The sequence below is a fragment of the Lytechinus variegatus genome, chromosome 4 (genome assembly GCF_018143015.1).
Source record: "Lytechinus variegatus isolate NC3 chromosome 4, Lvar_3.0, whole genome shotgun sequence".
Taxonomy (NCBI): domain Eukaryota; kingdom Metazoa; phylum Echinodermata; class Echinoidea; order Temnopleuroida; family Toxopneustidae; genus Lytechinus; species Lytechinus variegatus.
In genome coordinates, this window is record NC_054743.1 from 47,616,999 (window position 1) to 47,635,445 (window position 18,447).

At 39.1% G+C, this 18,447-nt stretch overlaps 1 protein-coding gene across 1 annotated transcript; it reads right to left on the reverse strand.

Annotated features, from left to right (window-relative positions):
* Positions 1-1,042: 1,042 nt before the first annotated feature.
* Positions 1,043-16,591, reverse strand: LOC121414202 (5'-nucleotidase-like). The gene is made up of 8 exons (XM_041607281.1): positions 15,653-16,591; positions 9,359-9,572; positions 7,976-8,161; positions 7,312-7,515; positions 6,594-6,830; positions 6,005-6,160; positions 2,790-2,999; positions 1,043-1,752 (listed from the first exon to the last, which is right to left on the reverse strand). Exons 1-8 carry the CDS (start codon positions 15,995-15,997, stop codon positions 1,571-1,573), a joined length of 1,734 nt encoding a protein of 577 aa, XP_041463215.1. The 5' UTR covers positions 15,998-16,591; the 3' UTR covers positions 1,043-1,570.
* Positions 16,592-18,447: the final 1,856 nt, after the last annotated feature.

Sequence of the window (18,447 nt, forward strand, 5' to 3'; positions counted from 1 at the left end):
TAAGTATGTGTGTTTATTTACATGTACAGCGATTTGATAGATCATTTCTAGCTCATCCAGCCAAATTTGAATTGCTCAGTGAACTTTGATGAGCTTTCAAAGATAAGGATAGGCAGGACTTCACACCAACCCTTTTTTTCTGCTGGTCCAACCTGTTCATGTCGGACTAGTAGATACCCAGATTTTCCATGTATTACAGGTTCGAACCTGTATTTTACTGGTCCCCAAAATAAAGAAAAATGTATAAACAACTCAAGTTTATTTTGCTGTCGTCTGTTGCTTATTGTTACCCCCCTCCCCCCCCCCTTACAAAAAATTGGCAAAGTACACACACACACAACATAATTCAGGAGAACCATTTCTCAACTTTGGAGAGTCATTTTTATAAATTACAAAAAGGTAAGAAAATATCATTTGTACCAATTTGAAATATTTTTTACTGATCTCATTCAGGACCAGTAAATTTCTTTCTGAAAAATTACTGGCCGAGCAGCAATTTTTACCGTTCTGGGACCATCGGACCAGTGCCAGTGTTGCATGCTGGGAGAGGCCTTAAGTATACATGTACGATCCCTTTTATTATTGAAGGAATGAACACTAGTCCTTTTTATAGGGGAAGTCCACTACAACCAATATTTGATTTTGAATTAAAACTGAGATTAATCAAACAAGGTTTGAACTAAAAGTTGCATTAAAATCGGATGTTAATAAAGATAAGTAACATGGCGTTATCAACTCTCCCATTTACCAATCATTTATGATAATATTCCACATTTATATTACACTTCAAGGAGAATGAAACCATTGGAACAAGATAGCTTGTGTGAAAACAGAAAAATCAAAGAAACAGATCAACAAAAGTTTGAGAAAAATCAGACAAATAATGAGAAAGTTATGAGCATTTTAGTATTGCGATCACTAGTGACTAATGGGAGGATCTCCATAGCATTAGTGATTGCAATATTCAAATGCTCATAACTTTCTCATTATTTGTCTGATTTTTCTCAAACTTTCTTTATTCTTATTCTTTGATTTTTCTATGTCTACACAAGCCTATTCCAAAGGTTTCATTTCCCTTTAATATATAGGATCGGTGTCTCTAAATAAGATATCTTTTTAACCCAGTCATCGGAATAGAATGACCACAAAGGATAATGTGCACTTTCTCAACATACGAGAGAGAATTCCAACAAGATTTTCACTACTCAATTCCTGGGCATACTACATAAGCTTCCGCATCCTACTGGGTACCCATGATATTTGTGACGCCTTGTTGGAGATTGGCAAAGTGTGAATTGACACCTTGCCAAAGGACTCAAGGTGAGAGTCTGAACGGCTACACCACAAGGCTACTATCGCATCATTGTTTTGTAAAAATTTTGAATGCCATAAAATTCTCTTTTTTTTTACACCTGATCTGTTTGAAATTTTCTGTGTGATACTTGCTTTATATTTCTCTCGCGTTTAAAAAAAGGGGTAGACTTTCTGTTTACTGATCTATTTTCACCATTGTTTCCTATAAAGCTTCATTGAAGTTCATTGTAAAAGACTACACTGTTTACATAAAAGGCTAATATATGTGACATGTTGCTAAAAGAAACAAGGCAATGAGTAGTCCAAAAGCGGGCCTGAGGTTGGGACTCGAATTGGGTCTGTTGAATTCATCATAGAGTATGATCCTGCCTTCCACGGCTTGGTTCAGAGGGGAGTTCGACGTGATGTAATTCGAAGTTACTTCAATGTCACCATTGCCTGGGTAAAATAAAATCATGAGGGGAGAGAGAATGGGGAAAAGATAGTCGTATAGTGAAATAATGAATAATAAACAGTTCTTGTATAGCACATATCACAATTATGAATAATGTCTCTATGCGCTTCCAAAGGACTTGGATATTATTACCCCAGCTGTAGCTTGGCTGCCGTAATTACAGCACACATGCATTTCAAGGAATGAATTCCTGCCAGGTACCCATTCACCTCACCTGGGTTGAGTGCAGCACAATGTGGATAAATTTCTTGCTGGAGGAAAATAAGTCTTTTCCAGAGACATGCCCAGGATACACATTTCATGCTCGAGTGATTACTCAATCTTAATCCTTGCTTTTTTCTCCTTATTTCAACATCTCACTGAAACTCTTCTACATGCAATCAAGTAATTGTGTGGCTTATTGTTCATCTATTTTGACAAGTTATATGTCATTTCAAAGCTTATTGCCTGCTTTAAGGAGCTCTCTGAATTATTTTCTGGTGACTTATTAGTTTCGGATGGCAGATCACATTTGTCCACAAATGTGCATTTCGAGAGAGAAAGAGAGGAGCAAAGGTCAAGATCTTTTCCATGTACTTGATGTTTGTTCATGTAAAAACAGAACAGAGAAAACAATACTGAATTAAACACGTATGAAAAGACCATTTACATACACTCACTTATTTATTACATATTGGTAAAGAAAGACTGTCTTCATGAAAATGTGCTAACAATACATCTTTGATCATGTTTTTGGCATGACCACCCTGTCCTGCCCAACACTACGATGCTTAAAATAAATCATCCTTCCATCCCTAATTGTATCCACATTTCCAGTGATTCGTCCGTGTTATGTATTTAAGCACTCAATAACGTATTTTACCTCGCCATCCACCATATCCCATGATGGTCCATGGTTTGACATCCATGCATTTATTTTATTCATTCATTTATCATTGGTGCATGCTGCGGATTGCCAAAATGTCGACCACTCTTTCCTTCCATCCCCACCCCAGCCACCTTTCCTTATACTAATACTCACCTGATATATGATCCAGTTTGTTATCCCTTATGACATCGAACCCCCCTCCCCCAGCCGCCATATAGCTGTTAGTGATGACCTCATAATGGGCCTCGGGGTCAATGTCCATGAGCAAGTTGGTGCCATCGTCTGTGCATGTCCTACAGCGGAACTGTGCTCTGTAGACCCGGCTTCCGCTCTCCTTGGTCAGGTCATACTCTATCACCATCCCTATTAATAATAATAATAATAATAGAACAGGTTTTGTGTAGCGCTTTTACCTTTAAAGTTCTCAATGCATGTTAGGAAAAAGAAGAAAAGATGAAGAAAAGCTGCTGGTAATGCTTTGATAATATTTTTATCAGTTGAATTAACATGTTTTCAATGCAGATTTAAATTGCCCAATTAGTATCAACTTGCCTTTTATTGTGTGGGTTACTATTCCAGAGTTCCGGCGCTGCGTGCGCAAACCCTGTTTTGCCATAAAACTTTGTCTTAACAACAGGTATGTTATATAAATAATAATAATAATATAGGGTATTTATATTGCGCACATATCCACCCTGTTAGGTGCTCAAGGCGCTCCTATATTACCCGGCTAAGCTAGGCGTTCATAGCGCACACAGCTTTTTAAGAAATTACTTCCTACCGGTACCCATTTACCTCACCTGGGTTGAGTGCAGCACATTGTGGATCAGTTTCTTGCTGAAGGAAATTACGCCATGGCTGGGATTAGAACCCACGACCCTCTGTTTCAAAGTCCGAAGACTAATCCACTGGGCCACAACGCTCCACATAAATCCTTATGAATAGATCTAAGATTTCTAACAGGTTCATATTTTTACAAGTAACTCAGATAGATGTGATGGAGCCATTTGTTGAAAACACTGAAATGAGAGTAGTAAGATCTTGAACTTCATACATAACCTGACAGGCAACCAGTGCAAGGATCTTAATACAGATGATACAGATTCATATCTTTTTGTTCTGGTAACAATCCTAGCAGTCGAGTTTCGGATGACCTGAAGTTTCTGGAGTTGAGTGTTTGGTACTCCATACAATAGATTATTGTGCACATGAGTGGCACATGACAAAAACATGCACCAGCCTTTCAGAGGTATCTCTATGAATATTCGGTGTAGATTTTCCCAATCTTATGCAATGCATATCACGCAGATCAACATGTAGAATTAATGTAATTTTACATATTAAAGTGGTTATCAAAAAATAGGACACCAAGATGTCTTGCTGTTTTAACAGGAATTTCTTCTACACCCTCAATTTAAAAAGGGCGCAAAGGTACATGGGGTCAAAATCAGGAATATTAGAAACAAAGTGGTAAAAAATGATACTCTTGGAGCTACGCATGCATAAATTGGCTTAAAGAATGAAACTCTTGGAACAACTTGTATGAAACAGAAAAACGTAAAAATAAACTCAATGACAGTTTGAGAACAATTTGACAAACAACGGGAAAGTTATGAGTGTAAGAATATTGAGATTTATATTAATAAAGCATTGATTTACAACTTTCACCTTTGTACACTGCAAATGTACACTTAAACATATATTTCTCCTCATGACCACCGGCGGATCCAGGAGGGGGGGACAATTAACATTTCTTATGAAAAATGCTGTTAATACAGAAGTGTGTCCACCCCCCTTTGCTTGTCAAATTTTTTTGTGGACGAAATGTCGTAAATGTCCTTGTTTTTTTATGAAAATCTTTTTTTTTGTTTTGCTCATCAAATTTTTCCTCTGAGAACATGTGCCCCCCCCCCCCCCTCATTGGAAAATCCTGGATCCGCCCCTGGTCATGACAGTGCAATCTCTTTGCCCATGGTATATTTTCTGAAATCTCCATTGCATGTCCTTCCATTAAAAAAAATGTGCCTGTAACACAAGGGTTAGCGATAAAATGCTAATGCGAATGAGCAATTCTGATTGGTTGGTAGTCAGTCTACTGAGCAAAATGCACATGCATCAATGGTCTTGATAGGGCCATTTCATTTGGCAATTGATGGCTATCCTTTGTGTAACTGGGACCAGGAGCCCGTTTCATAAAGGACTTGCAACTATTGTAACTTTGCCATTATGGCAACTACCATGAAAACCTTGATTCTGGGGAGCCTTACATCAATATTTTCATCCGACAAGTCAAATATGACATCTTTCCATGATTTTGATTGGCTGAGAGGCACTGTTTCTATGGTAACTGTCGGATAAAACGTCCGACAAGTCATTTCATGAAACGCCCCCCCCCCCCCCCTGATTGGCTACTGATCCCTGTTAACCATGGTAGTTGCCATTATGGCAAAATTACAACAGTTGCAAGTCGTTTATGAAAGAGCCCCCTGATCTATGGATAGAATTGAAGAAAGTTCTAATTGAAGTAAAATATGTAGGAAGGTCTGACATCACACATTTTTGTTTTCATTATCAGTGGGACATTCACGATCTTAACATTAATATTAACTATTCGATTCAATTTTTAACAAACTTTCATTGAATTGTTTCTTTGATTTTTTTTCTGTTTTCTCACTTTCGGCGTTGTTGTCGAGTCAAACACACGATGGATTCAAGAACATAGAAATTGTATTTTCAAATGTATTTTAAGTTATTCCTTGTCCCTGAAGAGCATACAAGATACAATGTAACAATTGTTTGTTAGTCTTTGCAAATTTTGTATCAAAATGACGATTGTAATTTTTTTTGTAAATGGTATTTCTATCCCCACATGTAAGTAGCCCTTGATTTCCGTCCAATCAGAAGAGTGCATTTTATATTTGCGTTTAATAATAATAATAATATGCAACATTTATATAGCGCTTAATACAAATGTTTCTAAGCGCTGCATACTATTACCCTGGCTTTAGCATGTCTACCCTGATCGGGCGCATCGAGCGTTTGATTACTGTCTTCTGCTACTGGCCGAAGGATGCATGTAGATCATTACACATTTTGCATACAGTGATCTAATCAGAAGGACTTGGTTTCGATTCCAAGCCAGGTTGTGTTTCCCTTCAGCAAGAAATTTATCCACATTATGCTGCACTCAACCCAGGTGAGGTAAATGGGTGCCGGCAGGAATTCATTCCTCAAAAAACTGTGAGCACGTGAATCAGTAGACTAGCTTAGTTGGGGTAATATAGGAGTGCCTTGAGCACACATAACAAGGTGGATACGCACGCGATATAAATGCTATTTTATCAAAGTAACATTCAATATTCCCATACCAGACACTTGTAGAAAGCTGTAGATTGGGGTTGTTTGGTCAAAGGTCATCATTGCTACTTCTAGGACTTGGAGGAGATCACTGCCCATGAGGCGAATTTTATCGATAGTATTTCCATACGGCATTATAGTTATGAGATCCCCGGTTGTAACATTGCCTGATCAAAACCACAAAGAAAAGTGAATAAATTAAAACAAATATTTGAAGATGAAATAATTCAGATTATGGTTATGATTTTGTAATGTTTTAATATTGTTATGACCATTATTATTAAAAGTATTATTATTGCTATTATTATTGTTATTGTCATCCTTAATATTGTTTTATTATTACTGTTATCAATCTTTTTGAAAGAAACATTATTTATTATACATGTAATGCACTTAGCCTGAAAATATTCTGCCGTGATTCCAGTAGTCTGGTAACGTTTAAACAGTTTCATGAAACAAGCCACCGCTGAAAAGTTTTCATTCTTTAACAGTATTGTCAGAAATGAATCATCTTGGCCATTGCCATCTGTAAAAATTGCCAGTGATGATGGCAATCTTGGATAAGGTAAGGTTCTTGGGAATTGAAACCAGGACTCGTACCTGCCTCTACGGATGAAGCGATGCTACCAGAGGTGGTCATGGCAATGTTAGCGCCAAACCAGTCCATACCATGTTCAAAGAGCATGGCATCAGCCATCACATTGCCGAGGTTACACTCCTGTGTTCCGCAGGTCGCGAGGTCACCGTTCAGTCTACTTTCGGTGTGACCGATGACGGTGTTGGAGACTTCGTCAACTTTGATCTTCCAAGCTTCCACAGCAGCCAATATGGAGGGGTCTGCAGATAAGAGAATTTGATGATTTAATTTTTGGTAAATTTATCTTTTTGCAAAATAGCATGATGTCGTAACTTTGACTTAGACTTTGATGATTTAATTTTTGGTAAAATTATCTTTTTGCAAAGTAGTATGATGTCGTAACTTTGACTTTTGAACTCCGTTATGTAATGTGTTTCCCTTTAAAGGGTATACTATAGGAGGATTGAAAGGCAGAGTTGGAGAGAGTAAAACTGGAGGAAAGAGGGGTAGAATCGAATTAGGCTGAAAATAAGATGAATATGATATAGACATGATGGTGATATCTACAATGTATGTTCTTTCAACTACCAATACTTTTAGGCCAACTCGTAATGACCCAATGAATACTGAATTCTGCCATTACTATTGGCTTTATATTTAGACCACCTAGTTCCAGCAGTCATCGGTTTAAACCAAAGATTTGTTGGGAGAGTAGAGGAGTCAACCTCCTGGTGATCAGACCTTTGTCCACACTGCTGTCCAGGAGCACAGGATTCCCGGCATAGTCTGTCACTGTCCCGTTATCATCGAAGGTGACATCTAGGTGCCCCAGGTACTTCCCATAGGCGTAGGCTGACAGGACAAGCACAGATGCCTCGCTATCATGGACAGGGTGCACGATGTAAGGGTAGTCTCCAACAGGCACTTGGTTGGAGGGGGGATCACCTGGTTGGTTGGATAAAGAGTTAGACAAATATTACTTGTTTCATACAATAAAATGCAAAAGAAGTAGTGAATGGTTAATGTAATCAGTCCCCTCATTATCATACTGACCATGATGTAAACATAACTGTTTTGTGAAATTAAGGGATAATTTGAAATGGCACGACTTTCATATTTTACTGTACATCCGATTTTGATGTAATTTTCAGTGCTATGCCTGTTTGACTTTTCTATTTTTATTCTATTTAACTTTTTGTTTTCATTTAAGACTTGGCCTGATGTGTCTTGTTCAGAGTGGTAGCTAGAACTGTGTGCATAAGGACTACAAGGTCACAATTTTGCATTTTGGGAAAGGTTTGGGGGCATGTGTATTAGAGGCTCTGGGCTGCATCTAGTGTTATCCAAGGTTGTTGTGGCATGTGTGTGTTGTTGCATGTCGAAACAAGACGAGTCCATCAACTACCTGTGTACAAGAATGTATTGGAGTGTCCACCAACCACGATGTCGACGCCTTTAATTTCCCTGGCCACGGCCTTGTCGACGTCCAACCCTGCATGACCGAGAGCAATTATTTTGTTGACTCCACTGGCTATGAGATCATCGACCCTCGCTCGAACAGCAGGGATCTCATCGCTGAATACCAGCGATTCTGTAATCACAAATACAGTGAAATCTGTGTATTTATAGAAGAACTCTAGATAGATAAGAAAATCTTGTCAGGTGTACTTCTTGCAAAACTGATTGAGATGACAAGATCATGGATCTCGTCACGTCTACTTCCTGTGAAAGAGAAAAACCAACGACAAGATCTCTGATGTTGTCATGTCTACTTTTTAAGAAGAGATTACCAGCTATACAATATTTTGGATCTCGTCATGTCTGCTTGATGGAGAAATGATCAGATGACGATATGCCCGATCGCGCCATGTCTATTTATTGAGAACAAATGATCGGTTGACAAGATGCCTTGCCCATTTCTAACGCCACGTGCACAAACATGGTCCGGGGGAGCGTTTCATGAAAGGATTTGTCAGACGTTTTATCCGACAGTTACTAAAGTAGCAGTGCCTCTCAACCAATCAGAGTCCAGGAAAGTTGTCAGATCTGACAACTTGTCGGACAAAATATTGATGAAAAGCCCCCCAGGAATATTAGTTGCGGGAGATTGCAAGGATCTCATCACCTGGGGCCCGTAACACAAGCTTAGCAATGATCGTAGAACATTTTTCTACGACTAATTCCCTTGACTATAATGTACAATCAATCGTAAAAATCAAAAGTACGATTAATCGCTAACCTTGATGTTACGAGACCCTTGTCATCTCTTCCACAGGATATAGGACATGGTGAGTTCTGTCCGAGGTCCCGTCATCTGATCATCTCTTGCAATTGCAGGATGTTAACACGACGAGATAATATCTCGTCATCTCTACAGATGTAAACACGGTGAGATCCAAGATCTTGCCATCTCGATGTTGACATGGCTGTATATATCTTCGATGTTGGCTTTAATTATTTCAACAATATGTTGACACCATATGACTATGTAAAAGTCTTCGTTGAACCTGCAAGCTTCCATGGTTTAGAATCCACTCATTTGTGTAAAATGCCCTAGCTAGACGGCCCCGATGCAGCAGCAAACAGAAACACGAGGCCAGGATGGCAATTTAGCTTCAAAATGTCTAGGAAGCCCCTATAATCAAATTTCCCGTGAATTCATTTTGAAACAATTGGGAATGACCAGGAACATGAAAAGTGCCCCCCCCCCTTACTGGTATGATATGTTGTGAAAGGCCAGAATCTTGCCCCCCCCCCCCCCCCCCCTTATTATGATAGCCTTCATTACCTGTCTTTGAAAATTCGGGAGTAGACTTGAGCGTGTAGCCAACCACGCCCACCATTTCCCCGCCCATTTGGAACACGTGACTGCAGACGTAGAGGCCATGTAGGCGTGGCTCGCTTGTGGAGTCGATATTGCAGCTCAACACTGGAAACGTTACGTTCTGCAGAAAGGGAACCACTCCGCCTATTCCGTTGTCGAACTCATGGTTACCAAGAACCTATAGAACATAAAAAATCGGGGAAGGTAAATAGGATCAACGGAAATGGAAGATACAAATGAATTCCAAGCCACCGTGCTCCAAACAATACACAACTACGCCAGGAGATTGATTTTCCATAAATATCAATTCCTTTTTGTTTCCGGTTTAGGTCTACTGTCGCTTTTTTTTGTCCCAATAGGCCTAATGTCACGGAAAACCGGAAGATATTAAATGCGTTTATACGTCATTAGGGAGTTAAAGCATCTGCAACCGAGACGGATTCAAGAACAGAGTAGGTGTATTGAAAATGCCCTTGAAATTACCAAAAAATAGCAAACGGTTTCTTATGGAAGCTTAACAGTGCCACCGAGATGTTGAGATAATTATCATGGGAAGTCGACATCATGATCACAAAAGATCAGATGATGAGATCCCGGATTTCATCATGTCGACAATTTTTAGAAGAGATGATCAGATGACAAGATACCAGGATCTCATGTCGACATCTTAGAAGAGATGATCAGATGACAAGATTCCGGATCTCGTCATGTCGACATCTTGTAGAAGAGATGATCAGATGACAAGATTCTGGATCTCGTCATGTCGACATCTTGTAGAAGAGATGATCAGATGACAAGATCCCGGATCTCGTCATGTCAACATCTTGTAGGAGAGATGATCAGATGACAAGATCCCAAATCTTGTCATTTCGACATCTTGTAGAAGAGATGATCAGATGACAAGATACCAGGATCTCATGTCGACATCTTAGAAGAGATGATCAGATGACAAGATTCCTGATCTCGTCATGTCGACATCTTGTAGAAGAGATGACAAGATTCTGGATCTCGTCATGTCGACATCTTGTAGAAGAGATGATCAGATGACAAGATCCCGGATCTTGTCATGTCGACATCTTGTAGGATAGATGATCAGATGACAAGATCCCGAATCTTGTCATGTCGACATCTTGTAGAAGAGATGATCAGATGACAAGATCTTCGATCCATGATCATGTCATCTGATCATCTCTTCTAAAAGATGTAGACATGACGAGATAGAAGATCTTGTCATCTCTTATTCTACAAGATGTCGACATGTCGAGATCCGGGATCTTGTCATCTGATCATCTCTTATTCTACAAGATGTCGACATGACGAGATCCGGGATCTTGCCATCTAATCATCTCTTCTAAAAGATCTCGTCATCTGATTTTTTGCTATCATGATGTCGACTTTCCTAGATAATTATCTCAGTATCTCGGTGGCACTTTTAAGCTTCCATAGTTTCTTTTTGAAAATTGGTGAACCGCAATGGCGATTTGTTCCTAAGCCTTCGGCGCTGGCTGACATAAAAAGGGCATGTATATCGTTTGTCCAGAGTCCAGGACAAACCTGCTATTTTGATTAACTAAATTTTGTACAAAGTTATCTTGGTTGTGCTTTTGTCATGAAGGGCACTTGGCAATACTTTCTCTATGTTCTTGAATACCTCGTGCGTCTTGGTAGCGATGGTTCCTTTTTCTCGTGCGCATTGGGAATCTTCTCGACTATAGAATTGTCACATTGGAAGCTCGGCCCGTTGCAGAAAGAGTTGCGTTTAAACGCAAGCCAAAAAATCAATCGCAAGTCCAAAATGCACGCTGTTCATTTGTTGAAAATCAAGTTGACCGTGATTTTAGATTTGCGATTGATTGCAACTCTTTCAGCAACGGGCCCCGGTTTAGATGTGATTTGAAAGTATACAGCGTAGTCAACATCAAAGGGACTGGAACGGGGGACTTGAAATTGGATGCGATATCTATAATAGAGGGTGCCGAATATCGGGGGAGGGTGCTATTTTGTTTTGGGGGGTTTTCCCCTTTTTTGGCCATGAGCCGCCCCGCCAGTAGACCGTCAAGTTTAAACTGCTGAATAGATCATGGTGATATGTATATGACAGTAACCTGCAGGTGGAATTTTACCCAAATTAACTTCTCTTATCATGTTTATCGTGCCTGTCTAGGGGGGTTCCGTAATATGCAAGATAAATACAACCTTTCTCCGATTTATTTACCGGGGTTATTTACCTCATGGGTTTTGGCTCACACTTCTTTATCGTACGTGTGAGAGATGTCAACAAACTCGGCCACAATTGAATAGAGTAAAACCAATTCTGATCATTCATTTGCCAATGAAAGCAAATTGATATGTGTCACTTTATCAAAATGTTCCTGTTAAAAAAATATCTCAAATTGTCTACCAAAAAATCAAAACCACTCTCTCTCTCTCTCTTTGGGAAAGGGTATTGTATTTTGACATTGCAAATGCCGGGTTCGTTTACACACTTTAAAGGACAGGTCCACCCCAACAAAAACTTGATTTGAATTAAAAGAGAAAAATACAACGAGCAGAACGCTGAAAATTTCATCAAAATCGGATGTAAAATAAGAAAGTTGTGACATTTTAAAGTTTCGCTTCACTTCACAAAACAGTTATATGCACATCTCGTTCAGTATGCAAATGAGGGAACTGATGACATCACTCACTATTTCTTTTGTATTTTATTATAATTTTATGAAATATTTTTTCTTCTCGTCATTTTCATGTGAAATGAAGTTTCATTCTTCCCTGAACACGTGGAATTTCATTATCTTAACATATTGTGGTTCAGACAAGGAGGTCCTATTGCCATATTCGTAAAAATTAAAATATTGTATAATTCAAACAATAAAAAAAGAAAATAGTGAGTGACATCGACTCTTTCATGTGGATGTAACTGACTCGTTCATATAACTATTTTGTGAAAAATAAGCGAAACTTTGAAATGTCATAACTTTCTTATTTTACATCCGATTTTGATGAAATTTTCAGCATTGTGCTTGTCTGATTTTTCTCTATTAATTCAAATCAACATTTTTCTGGGATGGACTTAACCTTTAAGTGTTGGGCGTGGGTGAAAATCTAATCACCCCCCCCCCCCCTCCTTAACCAGCTTAGTTCTGAAAACATTTGCCAACCTGCCTCCTTGCGTATAAGGCCACACCCATTCAATTGAATTTCTCAGTTTGAATTCAAATCAAGGGATGAGGCTTTGTACTCACGGACGACAATATGTGATAAACTACTGCTTTCATTGCATAATGAGATTGCGTAGAAGGCAGGTTTAACTCGGCTGTGCTGATTAGATGTGATAACTTAAGATAATTATTGATAAAGGGTAATTAACTTTATTCACACGCTCTGTATGAAATAGACTGGTAAGGTGAACGACCCTTTTGCTCTACATTTACCTCGAAGTAACAACACAAAAAATCATGTTCCCCTCCCTCTCGCTCGCGAATCAATGGGGAACAAATGGAAGGGGGCCTCAGGTTTTTTTTCTTAGAATATATTTTATTGCCCCGACAAAGGCCTATACGTTCTGCACGATCTAGAGATAACCAGACACCTCGCTACACTTAAAAAGCAAAGGTTTTGACAATCGATATAGTCGTGCATGGAATTACGCGCTGAATGAAAAACAGATACATCGAGAGAGTGCGGGGGAGGGCAGGAAACTGATCTCATTTGTATACTGAGGAAATCTAAATTAGTGCGACATTTGTATTAGGTGCTCTTTTAAAAGATCTTTTAAACATTAATTGGTGGCAGAATATATCCCACTTTATTTCAGCCAATGGAAAGTACATGGCCAGCGAAGGCAAATTGTGAGAAAGAGATTGAATTTAAATGTACACTAAAAATGAAGTGCTAAGTTAGCTCTTGAAGAGCGTGTAAAGTGACTGCACTTCGGAGTGCTGATTTGTCTAGTTCGAATTTGAACTAGACAAATCAGCACTCCGAAGTGCAGTCGATACACGCTCTTTGAAAATCGTAAAAATGGAGAATCATATACCACAATAAAGGAGAAAATAAGGAGAACACGATGGTGTACATCATTTATCATGGAGACCGATGAAACTCAGTTAATTGATAGTTTAAAGTTCTCTCTCTGAATGCTTCAAACACGCAGAATTACGTCCGCGAAATTGGGGATTTTTTATGACGTCACTGTCTGTACGAGAGGCGTGATTGGCTCTCCCACGTGAAGCTCCACTTGCATGCAAAACCTGTTGCAAGGGTACATTTTCTCCACATTGTCACTGAATACTTCGATCCCGAAATGAAAGAAAACCCAGAATTTTATCTAGATTTGGATTTTCAAATTGATGATTTTGAAATGAAGAGAATGATGATGAAGTGAACAACACAGTGACGTAGTTGGAGGTAAATTGGGGGAATTACGCCGATGATGATGATGATGATGATGAAAATTCAACTTGCAACACGATCACAAGTGAAGTCATGTACATGCCGATTCGCTACCAATTCATGCTGCTTGAAGTGCTAGCTACACCGCGCGGCCGGGCCAAATTGAATTCATGCTGAACATGAATAACCACATCCAGACAGAGTCTATCATAAGAAGTAAAATAATGATATAACTGTACTTACAAACAAGTGAATAATCCGAACCTGAAGGTTCATGAAGGTTCATGTACATGACTTGTGATCGTCAGGCAAGTTGAATTTTCATCATCATCATCGGCATAGTTCCCCAATTTACCTCCAACTACGTCACTGTGTTGTTCACTTCATCATCATTCTCTTCATCAATTTGAAAATCCAAATCTAGATAAAATTCTGGGTTTTCTTTCATTTCGTGATAGAAATATTCAGTGACAGTGTGGAGTGTGGAGCTTCATGTGAGAGAGCCAATCACGCCTCTCGTACAGACAGTGACGTCATCAAATTCCAGTCAATTCAGAGACCGATGCGAGGCATATTTCGGAGGGGCATTTTAACGTTTTTTAATCGGCGATTTTCACCTTTTTGTATTATTTTCGGTATTTTTGAATGACCCACTGATGATCCCCACATCATTACCTTTCCATTGATATATAATAAGACCACATTCATAATCAATATATTTCTCCTTTAAGAGCTAAATTAGCACTTTATTTTTTTAGAGTGTAAATGTGTGATATGTCCTTTTACTTCCATTGCTCTGACATAAAAAAGGAGTTTCAAATTTGTATCTTAATCTGATTGCCATTCTTTTTCCCAATCACGGTACTCGTATTGTCGTATTCCTGATCCTTAAAGGTCAAGTCCAGCTCAGAAAAATGTTGATTTGAATCAATGGAGAAAATCAGACAAGCACAATGCTGAAAATTTCATCAAAATCGGATGTAAAATAAGAAAGTTGTGACACTTCAAAGTTTCGCTTATTTTTAGTTACATGAACGAGCCAGTTACATCCAAATGAGAGAGTCGATGATGTAATACTCACTATTTTTTATGTTTTTTATTGCTTGAATTATACAATATTTCAATTTTTACGAATTTGATGATTAGGACCTCCTTGCCTGAAGCACAAAATGTTAAAGTTATGGAATTCCACGTGTTCAGGCAGGAATGAAAGTTCATTTCACATGACAATGACGAGAAAATAAAATTATTTCATATTTCATGTAATAAGGTACAAAAAAATAGTGAGTGATGTCATCAGTTCCCTCATTTGCATACCGACCAAGACATGCACGTAACTGTTTTGTGAAATGAAGCGAAATTTTACATCCGATTTTGATGAAATTTTCAGTGTTATGCTTGTTGAATTTTTCTCTTTTTATTGAAATCAAGTTTTTGTTGGGGTAGACTTGTCCTTTAAAGGTCTATTCATCGTAGGTCGGAGCAGTTTCGGATCCAGGGAGGGGGGACACAACCGGCCCGTGCCCCCCCCCCCCCGAAAACCAAAGTCATTATTTGTCGTTCTTACACGAGTGTGCCCCCTCCCCCCCCCCTTGAAAGTTACAGCCTATATTTTTGCTAGAATATGTCGTTCAAACAAAAGTAATCTCCTTTTCTTTTTTTCTGCTTAATTACATGTCAATATTCCTCGGGAAATTTGCCCCCCCCCCCCTTGGAAGAACCTTGATCTGCCCCTTGGGCTGAGCGGAAATTATGTATTTTGCTTTCCCATTCGAAAATTCTTTGACTTAGTGGATCAGTTGTTAATTTGCAGAATTCGTTCACAAGAATGATTTTGAGGATAAACCTGAGACCTACATTACTCACCATAGCATCATATCCTAATAAATTCATAAAGTGTGCCGTCGCGTTTCCACGGTAGGTATAAAACCAATCGGTCCCCTGAAACTGGTCACCGGCATCGAGAAACAGAACGTGCCCATCAGGATTACCGGCCCTCACTCCATTCACTACGGTAGCCCGCCGTGCGACCCCGCCGAAGCACTCGGCAGTATCTGCCGAGCATACCTTCCCATTCTGGTCAGTTTCCACAAACCGAGCGTGGCAATCATTTGTATGGAGGATTGTGAGGTTGAACGATGCAGCTCGAGTCCCAATTTGGTTATATAAAATAAGCAAAACGAAATAATTTATAAGATGAATACTCGTCATGTTCGTTTTGGTTAGCTCATTATTTCCTCAGATATCTAGCTATACTTGTAGAATGTACTTTGTCACCTTTTAGTAGGTTTTTTTATTAACTGTTTACATTTGAACGCAGTCTCTAAGCCAAATCGAGACTGGCTGATAACAAAAGACAAGGTCAACATATCCGGTATCGATTCGTTTATTAATAAATATTTGTATTCTTCCACCAAACAAAACTTCAATAGATTGTGTCGACCTGCTTGGAATAGTGTCAGTTGGTCAAGTTCACTGATCCTTGCTGTATAGTGGCCAAATTCATGTGAATTTTAACGGGCCTGGCATTATCGGGCGCCCGCTAATTATGACGTCAATTCAAAAGTGCATACTTGTGTTCTCTCTTCCCCACCCCCTTCTATTTCTCTCGTTGGCAGGCCACGTTGCATCATGATATAAGTACACATGCATACACAGACCAGCGATGTGTCCAATGTTGGCCCAACGTTGTCTGGCAACATGCAATATTACAACGTTGTCTGAATCGTCAGCTACGACGTCGCAACAACGTTGGTGGCCAACGTTGAAGCATCGGTGGAATAAGTGCACGCGCATATACATCGTCAGTCCAGCAGTGTTTGCAACGTCGCTCCAACGTTGTTCGTTATCATTATTGCTCCAATATTAATTGCCTAGCAACATTGTCACAAATTTTTCCAAAGCATAAGGCAATAAAAAAAATTCATTATTTTGGTTTCAAGGTGCAGTTTATCATACATCCAAAACCTATCTTACTGCACCTACATGTAACCGTCGAGTCCTGTCAGTGACTCTTACGATCGAGCAACTTTACTATACTATGAGGTGCCGTGGCCGAGTGGTCTAAGGCGGCTTGCTATACATGGGAAGTCAGGGGTTCGATCCCCGGCGCGGCACCTATGTCCGGCGGTAAGCAAAGCATTTAATCTTCAAAGCTCTTTTATCTTGCTTTCAAATAAATGGAAATGCTATATGCATTATTGGTAACTAGGTGTGCACTTGTTAAAAAAAATAATACTTGACAGTCAGCGGTTAATAACAATTGTCCATATAACCTTTAAAATTTCACTTATAATAACTTGTTTGATTATAAATTTTTGATAAACAAACTACGTACTTTTCTGGGAAATGTGGAAATACTTAATAAACATATATATGTAATTTGGTATAGCTGTATTAGCTCAAACTTTCGTCAGGTAATGATGTAATGAATATTCATGAGATTAGGACCAGGGGATTGAGAGCAGTTATGTCGAGGTAAAGTTATGCCAACATTGGTCCAACGCTGGTCTAATGTTGGTCCAACATCTTCCATCAGATCTATCTTTGTGTCGTCATTACTTTTCAAACAAGCCACCATGCAGTAAATCAGATTCCAACGGTGTGCCATCTTCATATGTCTATGGACAGCTTCCCAACCTACATGGTAGTACCCACTAATTACACGGGGGGGGGGTCAGAACCATTGGACAGTGAACAGCATCCTCGCGAGAAAAAAAAGTATTTTTTTTTCTCCTACCCGAGAAAAAAAGGGTTTTTTTCAGGTAGGATAGGGACGCGTGGAACCCGAATAATATAAACACAGAATTAATGAGGGAAAGCTCCCCCGAAATCACGATGGCCTCAAAACACTAGTATTAGTATAATTTGCAAATCAGGTGCATCTGCACGAAAATTCCTGTTTAGAATGTGCTAATTCGGGACATCTGCACAACTTCACGTCAGGCTAGTGTCTGGCAGTGTCCTACCAACCTGCCCTTAAAACCTTGTTTTGGGTGCTTTATTGAGGACGATTCGCGCGGATGCTGTCCACTCCTCAAAGGCAGTCCCCCCCCCCCCCTCACCATGATTATACTTCACTTGCTTTATACCCGTGAAATCATGTAACTGTTTTACGAAAAAAACAGTACTAATATACGATGACCTACTAATATACATCCGATGTTCGTGTTTATTTTTGTGATTTTGTTTTTTTGTTTTTTTTTTCCTTTTATTCCGATCAATCTGTTGATAGTATGGGCTTGACCCTTAAAAGACATTTACCTAACGGCCTCAGTAAAACTGTTTTACTCATTAATGGCATTTGATACCGATCACCACCCTCTCCCCATCCGCTGCCTTCATTGGGGGGGGGGTGACAACAGACCGTTCTGCATCCCTTTTGAAATTTCTTGGCATAATATGATTAAGTGAGCTAATATCAAATCATACTTTCACTGCCGTGGGAGCAAATGTCTCATCACTTCTGGAGGTGGATGTTTAATTATTCTAGGAAATTTGCTTAAATTACAATGAGTTGATTTCTTACTACTTTGGAATACATTTCACTTTCGAAAAAAGATGAAGAGTTATTTCTCAATATTGTTACATTCTATATAGATATCCTTGATCAAAATGACTTTTTGTTTTATGTTAATCATTCATATCATCAATGTAATCAT

Bases quoted from the DNA above. Each gene is read 5' to 3' on its own strand.
- LOC121414202 (XM_041607281.1), bottom strand. From the start codon at position 15,997: ATGACGAGTATTCATCTTATAAATTATTTCGTTTTGCTTATTTTATAT. The intron at 9,573-15,652 runs GTGAGTAATGTA...TATGTTCTATAG, and splicing joins TATTAGGATATGATGCTATG to GTTCTTGGTAACCATGAGTT. The intron at 3,000-6,004 runs GTATGGGAATAT...TATTATTAATAG, and splicing joins CAGCTTTCTACAAGTGTCTG to GGATGGTGATAGAGTATGAC.